This window comes from Salmo salar, chromosome ssa25 (genome assembly GCF_905237065.1).
Source record: "Salmo salar chromosome ssa25, Ssal_v3.1, whole genome shotgun sequence".
Classification (NCBI taxonomy): Eukaryota; Metazoa; Chordata; class Actinopteri; order Salmoniformes; family Salmonidae; genus Salmo; species Salmo salar.
This window is the reverse complement of record NC_059466.1, coordinates 5,025,638-5,039,679: the sequence shown is the minus strand read 5'-3', so window position 1 is coordinate 5,039,679 and position 14,042 is coordinate 5,025,638. Positions and strand designations below refer to the sequence as shown.

The 14,042-nt window shown below is 42.4% G+C and overlaps 1 protein-coding gene across 2 annotated transcripts in view; it reads left to right on the top strand.

Annotated features, from left to right (window-relative positions):
- The window catches only part of LOC106586018 (P2Y purinoceptor 8), a 43,972-nt gene extending 37,545 nt beyond the window's left edge, over nucleotides 1-6,427 (top strand). For both annotated transcript variants that reach the window (XM_014172797.2, XM_014172798.2), the window contains exons 4-5: nucleotides 2,520-2,838; nucleotides 2,988-6,427. In XM_014172797.2, the coding sequence (XP_014028272.1) occupies nucleotides 2,546-2,838; nucleotides 2,988-3,747 (1,053 nt within the window). In that variant the 5' untranslated portion in view covers nucleotides 2,520-2,545 and the 3' untranslated portion in view covers nucleotides 3,748-6,427. The remainder of the gene's footprint in view (nucleotides 1-2,519; nucleotides 2,839-2,987) is intronic.
- Nucleotides 6,428-14,042: the final 7,615 nt, after the last annotated feature.

The following is a 14,042-nucleotide window of genomic DNA, read 5'->3' as shown; positions in this document are numbered from 1 at the left end:
GCCTCTGTACGCCTATGTAGATATTCAATACAAAATCTGCCGTTTCCAGCTACAATAGTCATTTACAGCATGAACAATGTCTACACTGTATTTCTGATCAATTTCATGTTTTTTTAATGGAGAAAATATTTGCTTTTATTTCAAAAACAAGTACATTTCCAAGTGACCCCAAACTTTTGAACGGTAGTGTATATCTATTTTTCAACGGAAAAGTAACATTTACATAAGCATTCAGACCCTTTACTCAGTACTTTGTTAACACCTTTGTAAGCGATTACAGCCTCGAGTCTTCTTGGGTATGACGCTACAAGCTTTGCACACCTTTATATGGGGAGTTCTGCAATTCTTCTCTGCCCATCCTCTCAAGCTCTGTCAGGTTGGATGGGGAATGTCGCTGCACAGCTTTTTTCAGGTCTCTCCAGAGATGTTCGATTGGGTTCAAGTCTGGGCTCTGGCTGGCCCACTCAAGGACATTCAGAGACTTGTCCCGAAGCCACTCCTGTGATGTCTTGGCTGTGTGCTTAGGGTCATTGTCCTGTTGGAAGATAAACCTTTGCCCAATCTGAGGTCCTGAGCACTCTGGAGCAGGTTTTCATCAAGGATCTCTCTGTACTTTGCTCTGTTCATCTTTCCCTCGATCCTGACTAGTCTCTCAGTCCCTGCCGCTGAAAAACATCCCCACAGCATGATGCTGCCACCACCATGCTTCACTGTAGGGATGGTGCCAAATTTCCTCCAGACATGACGCTGGGCATTCAGGCCAAATAGTTCAATCTTGGTTTCATCAGACCAGAGAATCTTGTTTCTCATGGTCTGAGAGTCTTTTGGTGCCTCTTGGCAAACTCCAAGCGGATTGTCATGTACCTTTTACTGAGGAGTAGCTTCCATCTGGCCACCCTACCGTAAAGGCCTGATTGGTGGAGTGCTGCAGAGATGGTTTCCTTCTGGAAGGTTCTCCCATCTCCAAAGAGGAACTCTAAAGCTCTGTCAGAGTGACCATCGGGTTCTTTTTCACCTCCCTGACCAAGGCCCTTCTTCCCCAATTGCTCAATTTGTCCCGGCGGCCAGCTCTAGGAAGAGTCTAGCTGGTTCCAAACTTCTTCCATTTAAGAATGATGGAGGCCACTGTGTTCTTGGGGACCTTCAATGCTGCAGAAATGTTTTGGTACCCTTCCCCGGATCTGTGCCTCGACACAATCCTGTCTCGGAACTCTACTGACAATTCCTTTCGACCTCATGGCTTGGTTTTTGCTCTGACATGCACTGTCAGCTGTGGGACCTTATATTGATAGGTGTGTGCGCCTTTCCAAATCATGTCCAATCAATTGGATTTACCACAGGTGGACTCAAATCAAGTTGTAGAAACATCTCAAGGATGATCAATGGAAGCAGGATGCTCCTGAGCTCAATATCGAGTCTCATATCAAAGGGTCTGAATACATATTTAAATAAGGTATTTCAGATTTTTTTACAAAATCTAAAAACCTGTTTTCGTTTTGTCATTATGGGGTATTGTGTGTAGATTACTGAGGATTTTTATTTATTTAATACATTTTAGAACAAGGATGTAACGTAACAAAATGTAAGTCAAGGGGTCTGAACACTTTCCGAAGGCACTGTATTGTCAAGGTTTTAGGTGCGTACTGGTAGCGAAGTCAGGTGCAGGAGAGCAGAGAGTTGTGAACAGGCGCACACGTTATTGAGGCAGGAGAAAACAGCAGACGGACGCAACTGCGTGAAAAACCTCCAGCCACAACAGCAAAACTGCGGATCGCAAAACACAGTAACAAAAACTAATGATGCCAAATAAACAATACTACGTGCAGTAACACGGATCATTAAACACCGAGGAATAAATACATGCAGTGTGATTAGGGAATGAAAACCAGTTGTGCAGGGAACAAGACAAAACAAATGGAACAATGGAAAAATGGAGCGGCGATGGCTAGAAAGCTGGTGACGTCGACCGCCAAACGGCGCCCGAACAAGGAGAGGAGCCGACTTAGGCGGAAGTCGTGACATGTATTCTCCAGACTTGTATACACAAAGTCATTGATATGTTATAAAATGTTGATTCTAGATAACATTTTATTTGGAAATATGCACCAAAAATGCTGGTTACGTACATGTCTTTAGTATTTTAAAGATTAAAAAAGTAAATATCCACAATCTGCTCTATACACGTCCGGTCCTGGAATGTCGTAACAAAATTAAACAAAAATATTTAGGCTGACTTCATCCAGTGTCCAGGAAAATGTATTTGCGGTATATACAAATATGTGCATATTTAATTAGATAGTTACTAATTTGCATATTTTAATACAATATTTCAGGGGGAAATTACCCTATTAGGGTGTGGTGACTGAAATATTTGGTGATCTTTAATTCATTGGCACATTATTGTCTGCCAATTCTTGTTTTAAAACAAAAGTTCAGATCCAACGTGACATTAGCTAGTACATTGGGCTACAGACAAGACAATGCTACCCTTTTACATCTAAATGTCTGTCTGATCATAGGTAGTCTGTGTGAAGTCATTGTCACCATGGCCTGGAGTACCAACAGCACCAAACTGGACAACATCACCTTGTCCCTGTTCCAGAACGCAACAGCCAGCACAGCTATCTCCATCATCTACATCGTGGTCACCGTCATCAACCTGACAGGAAATGGCCTCTCCATGTGGCTTCTCCTCTTCCGTACCACTCCCAAAACTCCCTCCATCATCTTCATGATAAACCTGACCCTGACTGACCTGGCCTTGGGCCTCGTCCTGCCCTTCCAGATCAAGTATCAGATGCAGGGGCATAATTGGAGCCTGGGCCCGGGCGTATGCAGGTATTCTTGTTTATTTTTTTTAATCATCATTTATTTATCCTGATCAGTCTCATTTAGAAAGATGTGTCTTTTCCATGCCCTGAGCAAGAGCCAACAACTTTCTTTTGTCACAGATGAATAACGATTAAATATATTCTGATCTTCCACAGGCTCTTGACCCTGGTGTTCTTTGCCAACATGTACTGCTCAATTCTAACTATGACCGCCATCAGTGGAGACCGCTACCTGGGCATCTGTTGGCCCATGCTCTTCCGTGAGACCAGGGAAAGGAAGTCATTCGCTGTTATCGGCTGTTTGGCCATGTGGACAGTCGTGCTATCTGTCTTGCACCCATTAATGACAACCGACCTGACGTTCCACGTTCCAGAACTCGGGATCACCACCTGCTTTGACGTTCTGAAGAGGGACATGCTTCCATCAATGGAGGCCTGGGCTGCTTTCCTCCTTACCCTGTTTGTCATCCTCTTCCTCATCCCGTTCTGCATCACTGTATTCTGCTACGTCGGCATCATCCGCAAGCTGGCCCGAGTTTCCAAGACCAACCAGAAAGAGAAAGCTATCCGTCTTGCCGTCACCGTCTTAACGGTCTTCACACTTTGCTTTGCTCCCAACAACATCCTCCTCCTGGCTCACACCATCCGGAGGCTCTTCTACGGGGACTCCCTCTACATGGCCTACAAGCTGACTCTTTCCCTCAGTTGCCTCAACAGCTGCCTCGACCCCTTCATCTACTACTTTGCCTCTAGGGAGTTCCGTCAAAAGCTGAGGCAGATGCTAAGGCTGAGAACACTGAGCAGTCTGGACACAGGGAAGACAGACCCGCACCGAGAGAGCCTGTACTCTGCCCAGTATGTGTCTGGGGGACAGTGCGGAGAAAACGGCAGAGTTTCTGTTAAACAACACTGTTAAAAAACTTTGCCTGTAAAGTGGAGAGAGAAGGCATTTGACAACCAAGATGACATGTCGCAATATCTCATGTTGGGTCAAATGACATTTCAAAATCATTTCACAGGATGGAATGTTTTTCTGTGCTGTATATAGATCCAGTAACAAACCAGGGCAGATGGTGCTTCTGCATTTCCAAAGTTAGGGCTCTATTCAATCAGATCTGCTTTAGCCGACATCGGCATAGCTGTTGTTTTGATGCTGTCAGAGGTGGAACTGAGTTAGAGCTTTCAAATCCACAAGTGGCTCCTGGCAGTATACCTAAAGTGGACATTGCAAGTGATTTCGCATTAACAGAAATCACTTGCAGCCTTGTTTACAAGTTTGAACACTGGATTGAGAGATGTAATCTACACCTGGTTTAAGATGATAGAAATACTAATAATTTAGTTGAATGATTTTTCAATTTGAAAGTAATTATTTATATAAAGCCTACACTCGCTCTGAACTTATAACGCAAGTAGGGCGGGTGTGGCTTTCCTGACAATGATTGCAAGAGCCGCTGCTCACTGATTTGACAGCTCCAATGCAGTTCCACCTCCGACACTGCCAAAACCTTGGTTTAATATGATTGAATCTTGGCCTTAGTTTAAAAAAAAGTAGAAAAGGGTTATTTATTTTGTGAAGGAATGTTGCAACTTGCATAAAGATAGGAATAAGATAGTGTGGCGAAGTGAGAGCTAGGCTCCTCTCACCACCAATGTGCTCTCTGCCTCCTGCCAATTCGTTATTTCATTGTGTGATTTAAGTATACCCTTTGTTTGTTCAATGTTTATTGATTCCCCGCTAATTATATCACCAGTAATGCATTTACTGTTAATCACCATAATTTCTCAGTAATCTAGACCGTTATGGTTTGGTTACGTCGCTAATCTTTGTTCTTTCCTGAAATATATATGCATATGAATTTACCATTCTGATTCTCAGAGTGGACACATTGTTTTCAGATCTTGTCAGAAATACGTTTTGGTTTATTTCATTCGATTTAGGAGTTTACTGTCATTTTCCCCAATGTCGTTAGTTTGGAGCGCTCAAAGTTTCCATTTGTCTGGTTTCTTTGTCCTTTCTAGTGTTGAGAGCACACACATCTGAGCATTTATAGAAAGAGGCCTAGGGCTATATGGCCTCTGTGTTATGATTGAGGTCAAAACTGTGTGAGTTGAAAGAAAATTAGGGAGTGTTCAATTTAGAAACTGATTAAATGTTATACTCAAGCCTTGATGGATATAGAAATGATCTTTGCAAGTGCATATGTATCTTTTTGAAGTCCTGTGATTCAGATTCGTTTTGGGTTCTTAGCACGGCCGAGAGTACTTACCACCAGTCTAAACAGAGTGCCTGCTGTAATTTGCAAACCGATTTGACAGTCAGACGCCCACCGGCGGGGTGGTCCCTAAAACACACCACGCAGTCAGCGAACTGCAGACCATAATTCGGTGGATGTGTTTTCACCTTTAAGGGAAGGCTGTGTAGTCTTGCCCAACCTGTGTATGTTGAGATATGACAGGTTAAGCCTGATTCCTAGGTTATTTATTTTGGCTGTTGCCAGTGTATAATATATATTGAAAATTTAAACAACAATATCTAGAAAACAACTGGCTGTAACTAAACCACTCCTTAAAAAAACCTGATCTTGATCCTATGATCTGAAAAATGATAAGCCCATCTCAAACCTCCCGGGTGGCGCAGCGGTCTAAGGCACTGCATCTCAGTGCTTGAGGCATCAATACAGACACCCTGGTTCAATTCCAGGCTGTATGACATCCGGCCGTGATTGGGAGTCCCATAGGGCGGTGCACATTTGGCCCAGCATCGTCCGGGTTTGGCCTGTGTAGGTCATCATTGTACATAAGAATTTGTTCTTAACTGACTTGCCTAGTTAAATAAAATTTAATACAAATAATAACTACTTTTCCTTTCAAAGATTCTAGAGAAAACTGTTGCTCACCTTCTTCCAACGGCGCCACCATGAGGCCAAACACAACCATACTCTACAGGTTAGCTATGCTCACATCCCTGAGCATGTGTGCCAAATTCCATGACTCTGTCAAACAGATAGATATTATGTGCCGCTTATAGCGCCACCATGTGGATGATCTGAGTATGTTTGCATATGAGTCTTGATAGTGTTTTGAAAATGTATATTAAGATTTGTTACAGTACGAGTAATCATGTCTGATTTACAGGGTTGGGTAGGTTACTTCCTAAATGTAATCCTGATAAGAGAATTATCTAATAAATGTAAATGAAACAATAAACCATGATGAATTATTAGTCATACAGCAGGTTTAATGAATAATCAATGTAAGGATCAATGTAGGGATCGATTAGTCTGATTAGTTCCGGAAAGTCCAGGAACCACTGGAGAGGGAAAGAAATGTGTGTATGCAATTAGTATAGAGAGATAGAGGGGCAGATGGTCAAGGGAGTAAAAGCTTCAAAGAGTTCTTGAACCTTGAGGGAAAAGAACTGGCTGAGCTCTGGATAGTGATAAACAGTGTGAGAAGTTTATGGGGGATGCAGGTCACCAACGGATTGTGTGTAAATGCATGTGCGTAAGTAAGCAAGAACTATATAATGACTGTTTTGTTATCCTGACCTCAGAACGTTCTCTGAATAAAGCTACAGAAACCTTTTGCAGAAAGCTGAGTCCTTGCCTAATTATTATAACCCATTGTCTTACAAACCTTGGGCATTAGTCAAGGCGAATTGATTATTGATTATTATCATCTAGATATAAAATTATTTTAACAAATCCGTTACAGTTACTAGTTACTTGCCCAAAATTGGAATCAGTAACGTAACATTCGGATTACCCAAACTCAGTAACGAAATCAGATGACAGCCCACTTGGAGTTTGCTAAAAGGCAGCTGAAGGACTCAGACCATGATTAACAAGATTCTCTGATCTGATGAAACCAAGATTGAACTATTTGGCCTGAATGCCAAGTGTCATGTCTGGAGGAAACCTGGCACCATTCCTACGGTGAAGCATGGGGGGGGCAGCATCATGCTGTGGGGATGTTTTTCAGCGGCAGGTACTGGGGGACTAGTCAGGATCCCGAGGTCCCCAAACTTGACTGGAAATTAATTGTTTGCAGAAATTGATTAAGTCAGGGTATTGTGCAATGATGATCAAAAACCCATCCATAAGACTAGAGAAAATACCACCACTCTCAGCGCTTTTTGATCCTATGGGTCTTACACATCGTACCTTTCCCCAGCAGATAGCAGTGTTCTTCTTTGTCAGACTGTAGGCTCGTACAGCTGTAGGCTCATACAGTTCACTTCCTGTTTCTGTTAGAATTTAATCATGATAATACACTCCGATGTTAAATGCACAGCTGCAGTCATAGCTAATACATCTACACAGAGGTGCTGCTGGACTATAAATCAATTCATATTTTCCTCCTCAAACCTGACCTAACAATTGACTTTAAATCCTGTAGGAAAGCCAATAATACACACGCAAGGCTACAAGTTCAAGAGGATATTAGTATTTGTTAGGTGATGTGTCTATGGACACTTTCTGTAGTTTTTGCAAACGTTTTTACGAGAGTCACTGATTCCACAGGGGGAAAGTTATAAAATAAATATGGCTATATATATATATTTTTTAAATCACTGGATCAAAAGAAACTACATGCACAGCTTTATTCTCAGAGAATGCATTTTGTATTGGACATTTACTGTATGTTGCACTGTGTATTGATGGTGAAGTTGAGATATTAATAATCAATGGTTTTTGATGACAGCTTTTCCCATGCGAAGCATATTGCGTCCTGACACGAATAGTCCAGATACGTCAGTAACTGCACAAGAGGGGTTTTCACATATGTTCAAACAAATGCATATCAGATAATTGGTTTGGAACATGTAATAACGATCTATTGTTTTATTTGATTTACCTCATGGCCGTTATAGTATAGAGTAGTCACTTTTCTATTAGGCAGTGGATTGGTGATCAGACGCAGGGCAAAGGCTTTAAGTTATGAAATAACAATGTCTTTCCGTGAGAAAATAGCATTCACTTTGGTTCACCTCTGAGAGTGTCTAATTGGCTCTGTGAAGGATTGAAGCGCTGAGGGGGTACAAAGTATGTAATGATGTCTTGGGGTTGGTCTGGAAGTTATACAATTTTGCATGCTTCAAACTCCTGAAACAGCCTTTTCCTGCAATCTAGAGCCATAATCGGTATGCTTAAGTCTATGTAAAAAATGTGTATATTTTTCTGCATATATAAGCATACCTCTTGAGCTGTCTGTTTTCTGACTGGTGGTTATTTTTTTAAAGAAACGTGCTTCTCTGCATCTCTGCTAAAATCTAGGTAAAAATGTAAAGGAATGTGAGTCTTATTGCTAACCTTGCCAACAGGCATGCCAGCTAAGAAAACACTTCAGTAAATGAGGAATACAAAGTATATTGAAAGCAGGTGCTTCCACACATGGTTCCTGATTCAATTAAGCAATGAACATCCCATCGTGCTTCGTGTCATGTATAAAAATGGCGGGCAGGCCATTATTTTGGTTACCATGGCTATGCCCCCATAGGATGACAATGCCCCCATCCGCAGGGCACGGGTGGTCACTGAAATGGTTTGATGAGCATGAAGACGATGCAAGGCATATGCCATGGCAGTCTCAATCACCAGATCTTAACCAAATTGAACACTTATGGGAGATTCTAGAGCAGCGCATGAGACAGGGTTTTCCATCAACAAAACAATATTGTGAAAAAATGGTGTCGCATCCCTCCAACAGAGTTCCAGACACTTGTAGAATATATGCCAAGGTGCATTGAAGCTGTTCTGGCTTGTGGTGGCCCAATGCCCTATTATGACATTTACTGGCTTTTAAAAAACATTGCTTATATGGCTGACTTGCTTAAACAAATGTGTTTTCTACTTACAATTGAGATTTACAAACTATGGCATAGGGGAACGATAAGAGCAGTGGCGGTTCTAGACCATTTCAACTGGGGGGGCCAAGCTGGGGCCAGTTGTACTGTTAGAGGGGTCAGTTACATTAGACGTTATTGTTGTCATATTGTTTTCTTCACTGCATTACAGGCATTAGCAGGCAAAAGACCATGTTCATAATCATCATCGTTGTCACTGTCTAATAACGGATGTAAAAAAAAGTACGATAGCAAAAATGTATGTAAAAATTATTTCAAACTCCACATTTAGGGTGGCCACAAGGGAGTCTAAAATGTTATCACAGGGGCACTGCCCCCCCACCCCCACCCCCCCAGAACCGCTAGTGGATAAGAGGAACGATAAGAGTACATTAAGAGGCAATCCGTAATTTTGATTAAGACATTAATGAGCGAGCTAGGACGGACATAGTCAATATAACTATTTGTTAAGCACTTTTGAAATGTACAGCGACAGAATTCAGAACATGGGCCATTCTTACAGTATTCTCCCTGTTCAGAAAGTCAGAACTGTAGGATAAATAAATGGGGCATATAAGCTCTTTTTTTTCATTTATTTAATTAGGCACGTCAGTTAAGAACAAATTCTTATTTACAATGACAGCCTACCAAAAAGGCAAAAGGCCTCCTGCGGGGACAGGGGCTGGGATTAAAAATATATATAAATATAGGACAAAACACACATTACGACAAGAGAGACAACATAACACTACATAAAGAGAGACCTAAGACAACAACATAGCAAGGCAGCAACACATGACAACACAGCATGGTAGCATCACAACAAGGTTATTCAATATTCAATGATTACATTTCTCTAAAACTGGCTATAGGCTACATATGCACCACCAAGTCAGAACAGTAGGCTAAGTTATGAGGGGGAAAGGGACCAAATTATGAGTGTGAGGCACATGAGCTACTAACAGCTTACTACACAACCTACACTTAGTATTACTTTCTTAGGTACAGTATACATATCTCCCTGGCATATTACACAATTTATGCAGCAGCATACTAGACATTTTTGGATTCACTTTGTTGTGCTGTGATCACTTGAACAGGAAGGTGGCGCGGCAGTCCTTCTTTTGGGCAGATTTTGTCATCAAACATTGTCATCAAAGTCTGGAATTCTCTGGATTTATGGTGCTTTAAATACAACTGGGAACTCGAAAAAAGAAGGTTGAATCATGACTTCAAGAATCTTTAGGTTAGAGCTCTAGAAAAAGGCCTGAGTTCCCAACTTGAAATTCCGAGTTGGAAAATACGTTTTGAACGGTCATCCAAGTCGGAGCTCGTTTTTCTCTGAGCTCCCAGTTGTCTTGAACTCACCGAAGTCAGAGATTTCCCAGTTCCGAGTTTCCAGTTCTTTTGAACGCGGCAGAAGTCATACTGGATTGACTGCATGGCCAAATTATTCAACCTTTCTGGCCCATGGTGTTGCATGTGAATGTTTATCCTTTTAAGCATAGAAAAGAGACCCTTAAACCCAGATTTGGACCAAACACCCACTGCACTGAATAGCAGGCTAGTAATTGCTTTGCAATGCTTTCAGGTAGCCACTGATTCATTCCAAACCACTCATTGCCGAATTTGCGAATTTCCAACTTGTTGTGTAATGTTTATGTCCAATGGCTGACGAGCATCGATATGTTTTATCTTCATATGACAAGGATCGAAAAGGATTTGCCAGTAGATTGTCAACCTGATTCATGATGATGACTGCCAATCACGGCGCAACTAGAGAACATTACCAACCCCTACGCTCCATATTTTCTGCTGGCTCCCCCACCACCACAGAAAGCACTGAGCTAGGCTGTTTGTATGCAGATTTATTAAATAAATTATCATATATTTTTTTACATTGTTTGAAAACTGATATGTGACACGTACTAACGCCAAAATTATATGCAAAACAGTCTAAACAGGTGTCGCTAAAAACAGAACGACGGGTCGCCACTGCCTGTAGTTAGACAAGCTAGCTACTATAACTTGATTGATAGCCTGAAATGGCTTCTTGGTACCTACAGTTCATTCGGAAAGTATTCAGACCCCTTGACTTTTCCACATTTTGTGACATTACAGCCTTATTCTAAAATTGATTCAATCGTTTTTTTCACCCCTCATCAATATACACACACAACACCATAATGACAAAGCAAAAACAGGTTTCTATACATTTTAGCAAATGTATAAAAAAATATTTAAAAAATTACATAAGTATTCAGACCCTTTACTCAGTACTTTGTTGAAGCACCTTTGGCAGCGATTACAGCCTCGAGTCTACTTGGGTATGATGCTACAAGCTTGGCACACCTACAGTTGAAGTCGGAGGTTTACATACATTTAGGTTTGAGTCATTAAAACTCATTTTTCAACCACTCCACACATTTCTTGTTAACAAACTATAGTTTTGGCAAGTCGGTTAGGACATCTACTTTGTGCATGACACAAGTCATTTTTCCAACAATCGTTTACAGGCAGATCATTTCACTTAGAATTCACTGTATCACAATTCCAGTGGGTCAGAAGTTTACATACACTAAGTTGACTGTGACTTTAAACAGCTTGGAAAATTCCAGAAAAGGATATCATGGCTTTAGAAGCTTCTGATAGGCTAATTGACATCATTTGAGTCAATTGGAGGTGTACCTGTGGATGTATTTCAAGGTCTACCTTCAAACTCATTGCCTCTTTGCTTGACATCATGGGAAAATCCCCAAAAAATCAGCCAAGACCTCAGAATCAGCCAAGACCTCAGACCTCCACAAGTCTGGTTCATCCTTGGGAGAAATTTCCAAACGTCTGAAGGTACCACGTTCATCTGTACAAACAACAGTACACAAGTATTAACACCATGGGACCACGCAGCCGTAGAGATGAACGTACTTTGGTGTGAAAAGTGCAAATCAATCCCAGAACAACAGCAAAGGACCTTGTGAAGATGCTGGAGGAAACAGGTACAAAAGTATCTCCACAGTAAAACGAGTCCTATATCGACATAACCTGAAAGGCCGCTCAGCAAAGAAGAAGCCACTCCTCCAAAACCGCCATAAAAATGCCAGACTACAGTTTGCAACTGCACATGGGGACAAAGATTGTACTTTTTGGAAAAATGTCCTCTGGTCTGATGAAACAAAAATAGAGCTGTTTGGCCATAAAGACCATCGTTATGTTTGGAGGAAAAAGGGGGAGGCTTGCAAGCTGAAGAACACCATCCCAACTGTGAAGCACGAGGGTGGTAGCATCATGTTGTGGGGGTGCTTTGCTGCAGAAGGGACCAGAGCACTGTAACATTCCAAGACGGCGTAGCATTCAGATGTCTTTGTCTTCTCAAGTCCCATGTATATATATTTTTTTCCCTCGTATATTTTGTATATATTTTTTATATTTTTAACCTCAATTTCCTGCAAACTCTCCTGCAACCCGCCACACCCAATGTGTTATGGATCTGCCGTTTTCTATACTTTAGAACTGGAACCCCCAACAGAAGCTAACTAGCTACTTGTCAGTTAGCCACTGCTAGCGGTCATCAGCTAACCTTAGCCCGGACAACTCCTGCCAGTCTGCACAGTGCGATTCAACCCAGAGCATATCGGACTGCTTTCTCTACCACATCTCCGGATTCCTACCGCAAGCTCTGAACCTTTTCACCTGGATCATCGCAGCTAGCTAGCTGCTATCTGAGTGGCTACTCCTGGCTAAAGTCTCTGTCCCAAAGAAAGCACCAGTTAGCCTGGAGCTAGCCCTGAGCAAGGCCCACCTCTCGGCTAGCTGAAGAGGTCCATCAGCCAATTTCTTGGGCTACAATACCTATTTTGCCAATTGGCCTGGACCCTTTAACTGCCTACACGGAGCCCTGCCGATCCATCATGACTGGTCTGCCGACGAACCGTCCGAGGGGGCTTCAACAGACTCTTCCGTCGCGACGTCCTCTAAGGCACTTCTGCTATCCCTGGCCCACTAGCTGTCTGAATCGTCGTGTCTCCAGCTCGCCTAGCTACTCACTGGACCCTATGATCACTCGACTATGCATGACTCTCCCTAATGTGAATATGCCTTGTCCATTGCTGTTTTGGTTAGTGATTATTGTCTTATTACACTGTAGCGCATCCAGCCCTGCTCAGCTAGCCCTTTTGTTCCACCTCCCACACATGCGGTGACCTCACCTGGTTTAAATGGTGTCTCTAGAGACACAACCTCTCTCATCATCACTCAATGCCTAGGTTTTCTCCACTGTATTCACATCCTACCATACTCTTGTTTGTACATCATGCTTTGAATCTATTCTTCCGCGGCCAGAAACCTGCTCCTTTTACTCTCTGTTCCGAACGTACTAGACAACCAGTTCTTATAGCCTTTAGCCGTACCCTTATCCTACTCCTCCTCTGGTGATGTAGAGGTTAATCCAGGCCCTGCAGTGCCTAGCTCCACTCCCATTCCCCAGGCGCTCTCATTTGTTGACTTCTGTAACTGTAAAAGCCTTGGTTTCATGAATGTTATCATTAAAAGCCTCCTCCCTAAGTTTGTTTTATTCACTGCTTTAGCACACTCTGCCAACCCGGATGTCCTAGCAGTGTCCGAATCCTGTCTTAGGAAGGCCACCAAAAATCCTGAAATTTCCATCTCTAACTATAACATTTTCCGACAAAATAGAAAAGGGTGCGGAGTTAGGGGCGTAGTTGCAATCTACTGCAGAGATAGCCTGCAGAGTTCTATCATACTATCCAGGTCTGTGCCCAAACAATTCGAGCTTCTACTTTTAAAAATCCACTGTTAGGTGACTTAAACTGGGACATGCTTGAAACCCCGGCCGTCCTTCAATCTAAGTAAACTTGGTGCCCTCAATCTCACACAAATTATCAATGAGCCTACCAGGTACAACCCCAAATCCGTAAACACAGGGACCCTCATAGATATCATCCTGACCAACCTGCCCTCAAAATACACCTCTGCTGTCTTCAACCAGAATCTCAGCGATCACTGCCTCATTGCCTGTGTTCGTAATGGGTCTGCGGTCAAACGACCACCCCTCATCACTGTCAAACGCTCCCTAAAACACTTCAGCGAGCAGACCTTTCTAATCGACCTGGCCTGGGTATCCTGGAAGGATATTGACCTCATTCCGTCAGTAGAGGATGCCTGGTTGTTCTTTAAAAGTGCTTTCCTCACCATCTTAAATAAGCATGTCCCATTCAAAAAATGTAGAACCAGGAACAGATATAGCCCTTGGTTCACTCCAGACCTGACTGCCCTTGACCAGCACAAAAACATCCTGTGGCGTACTGCATGAGCATCAAATAGCCCCCACGATATGCAACTTTACA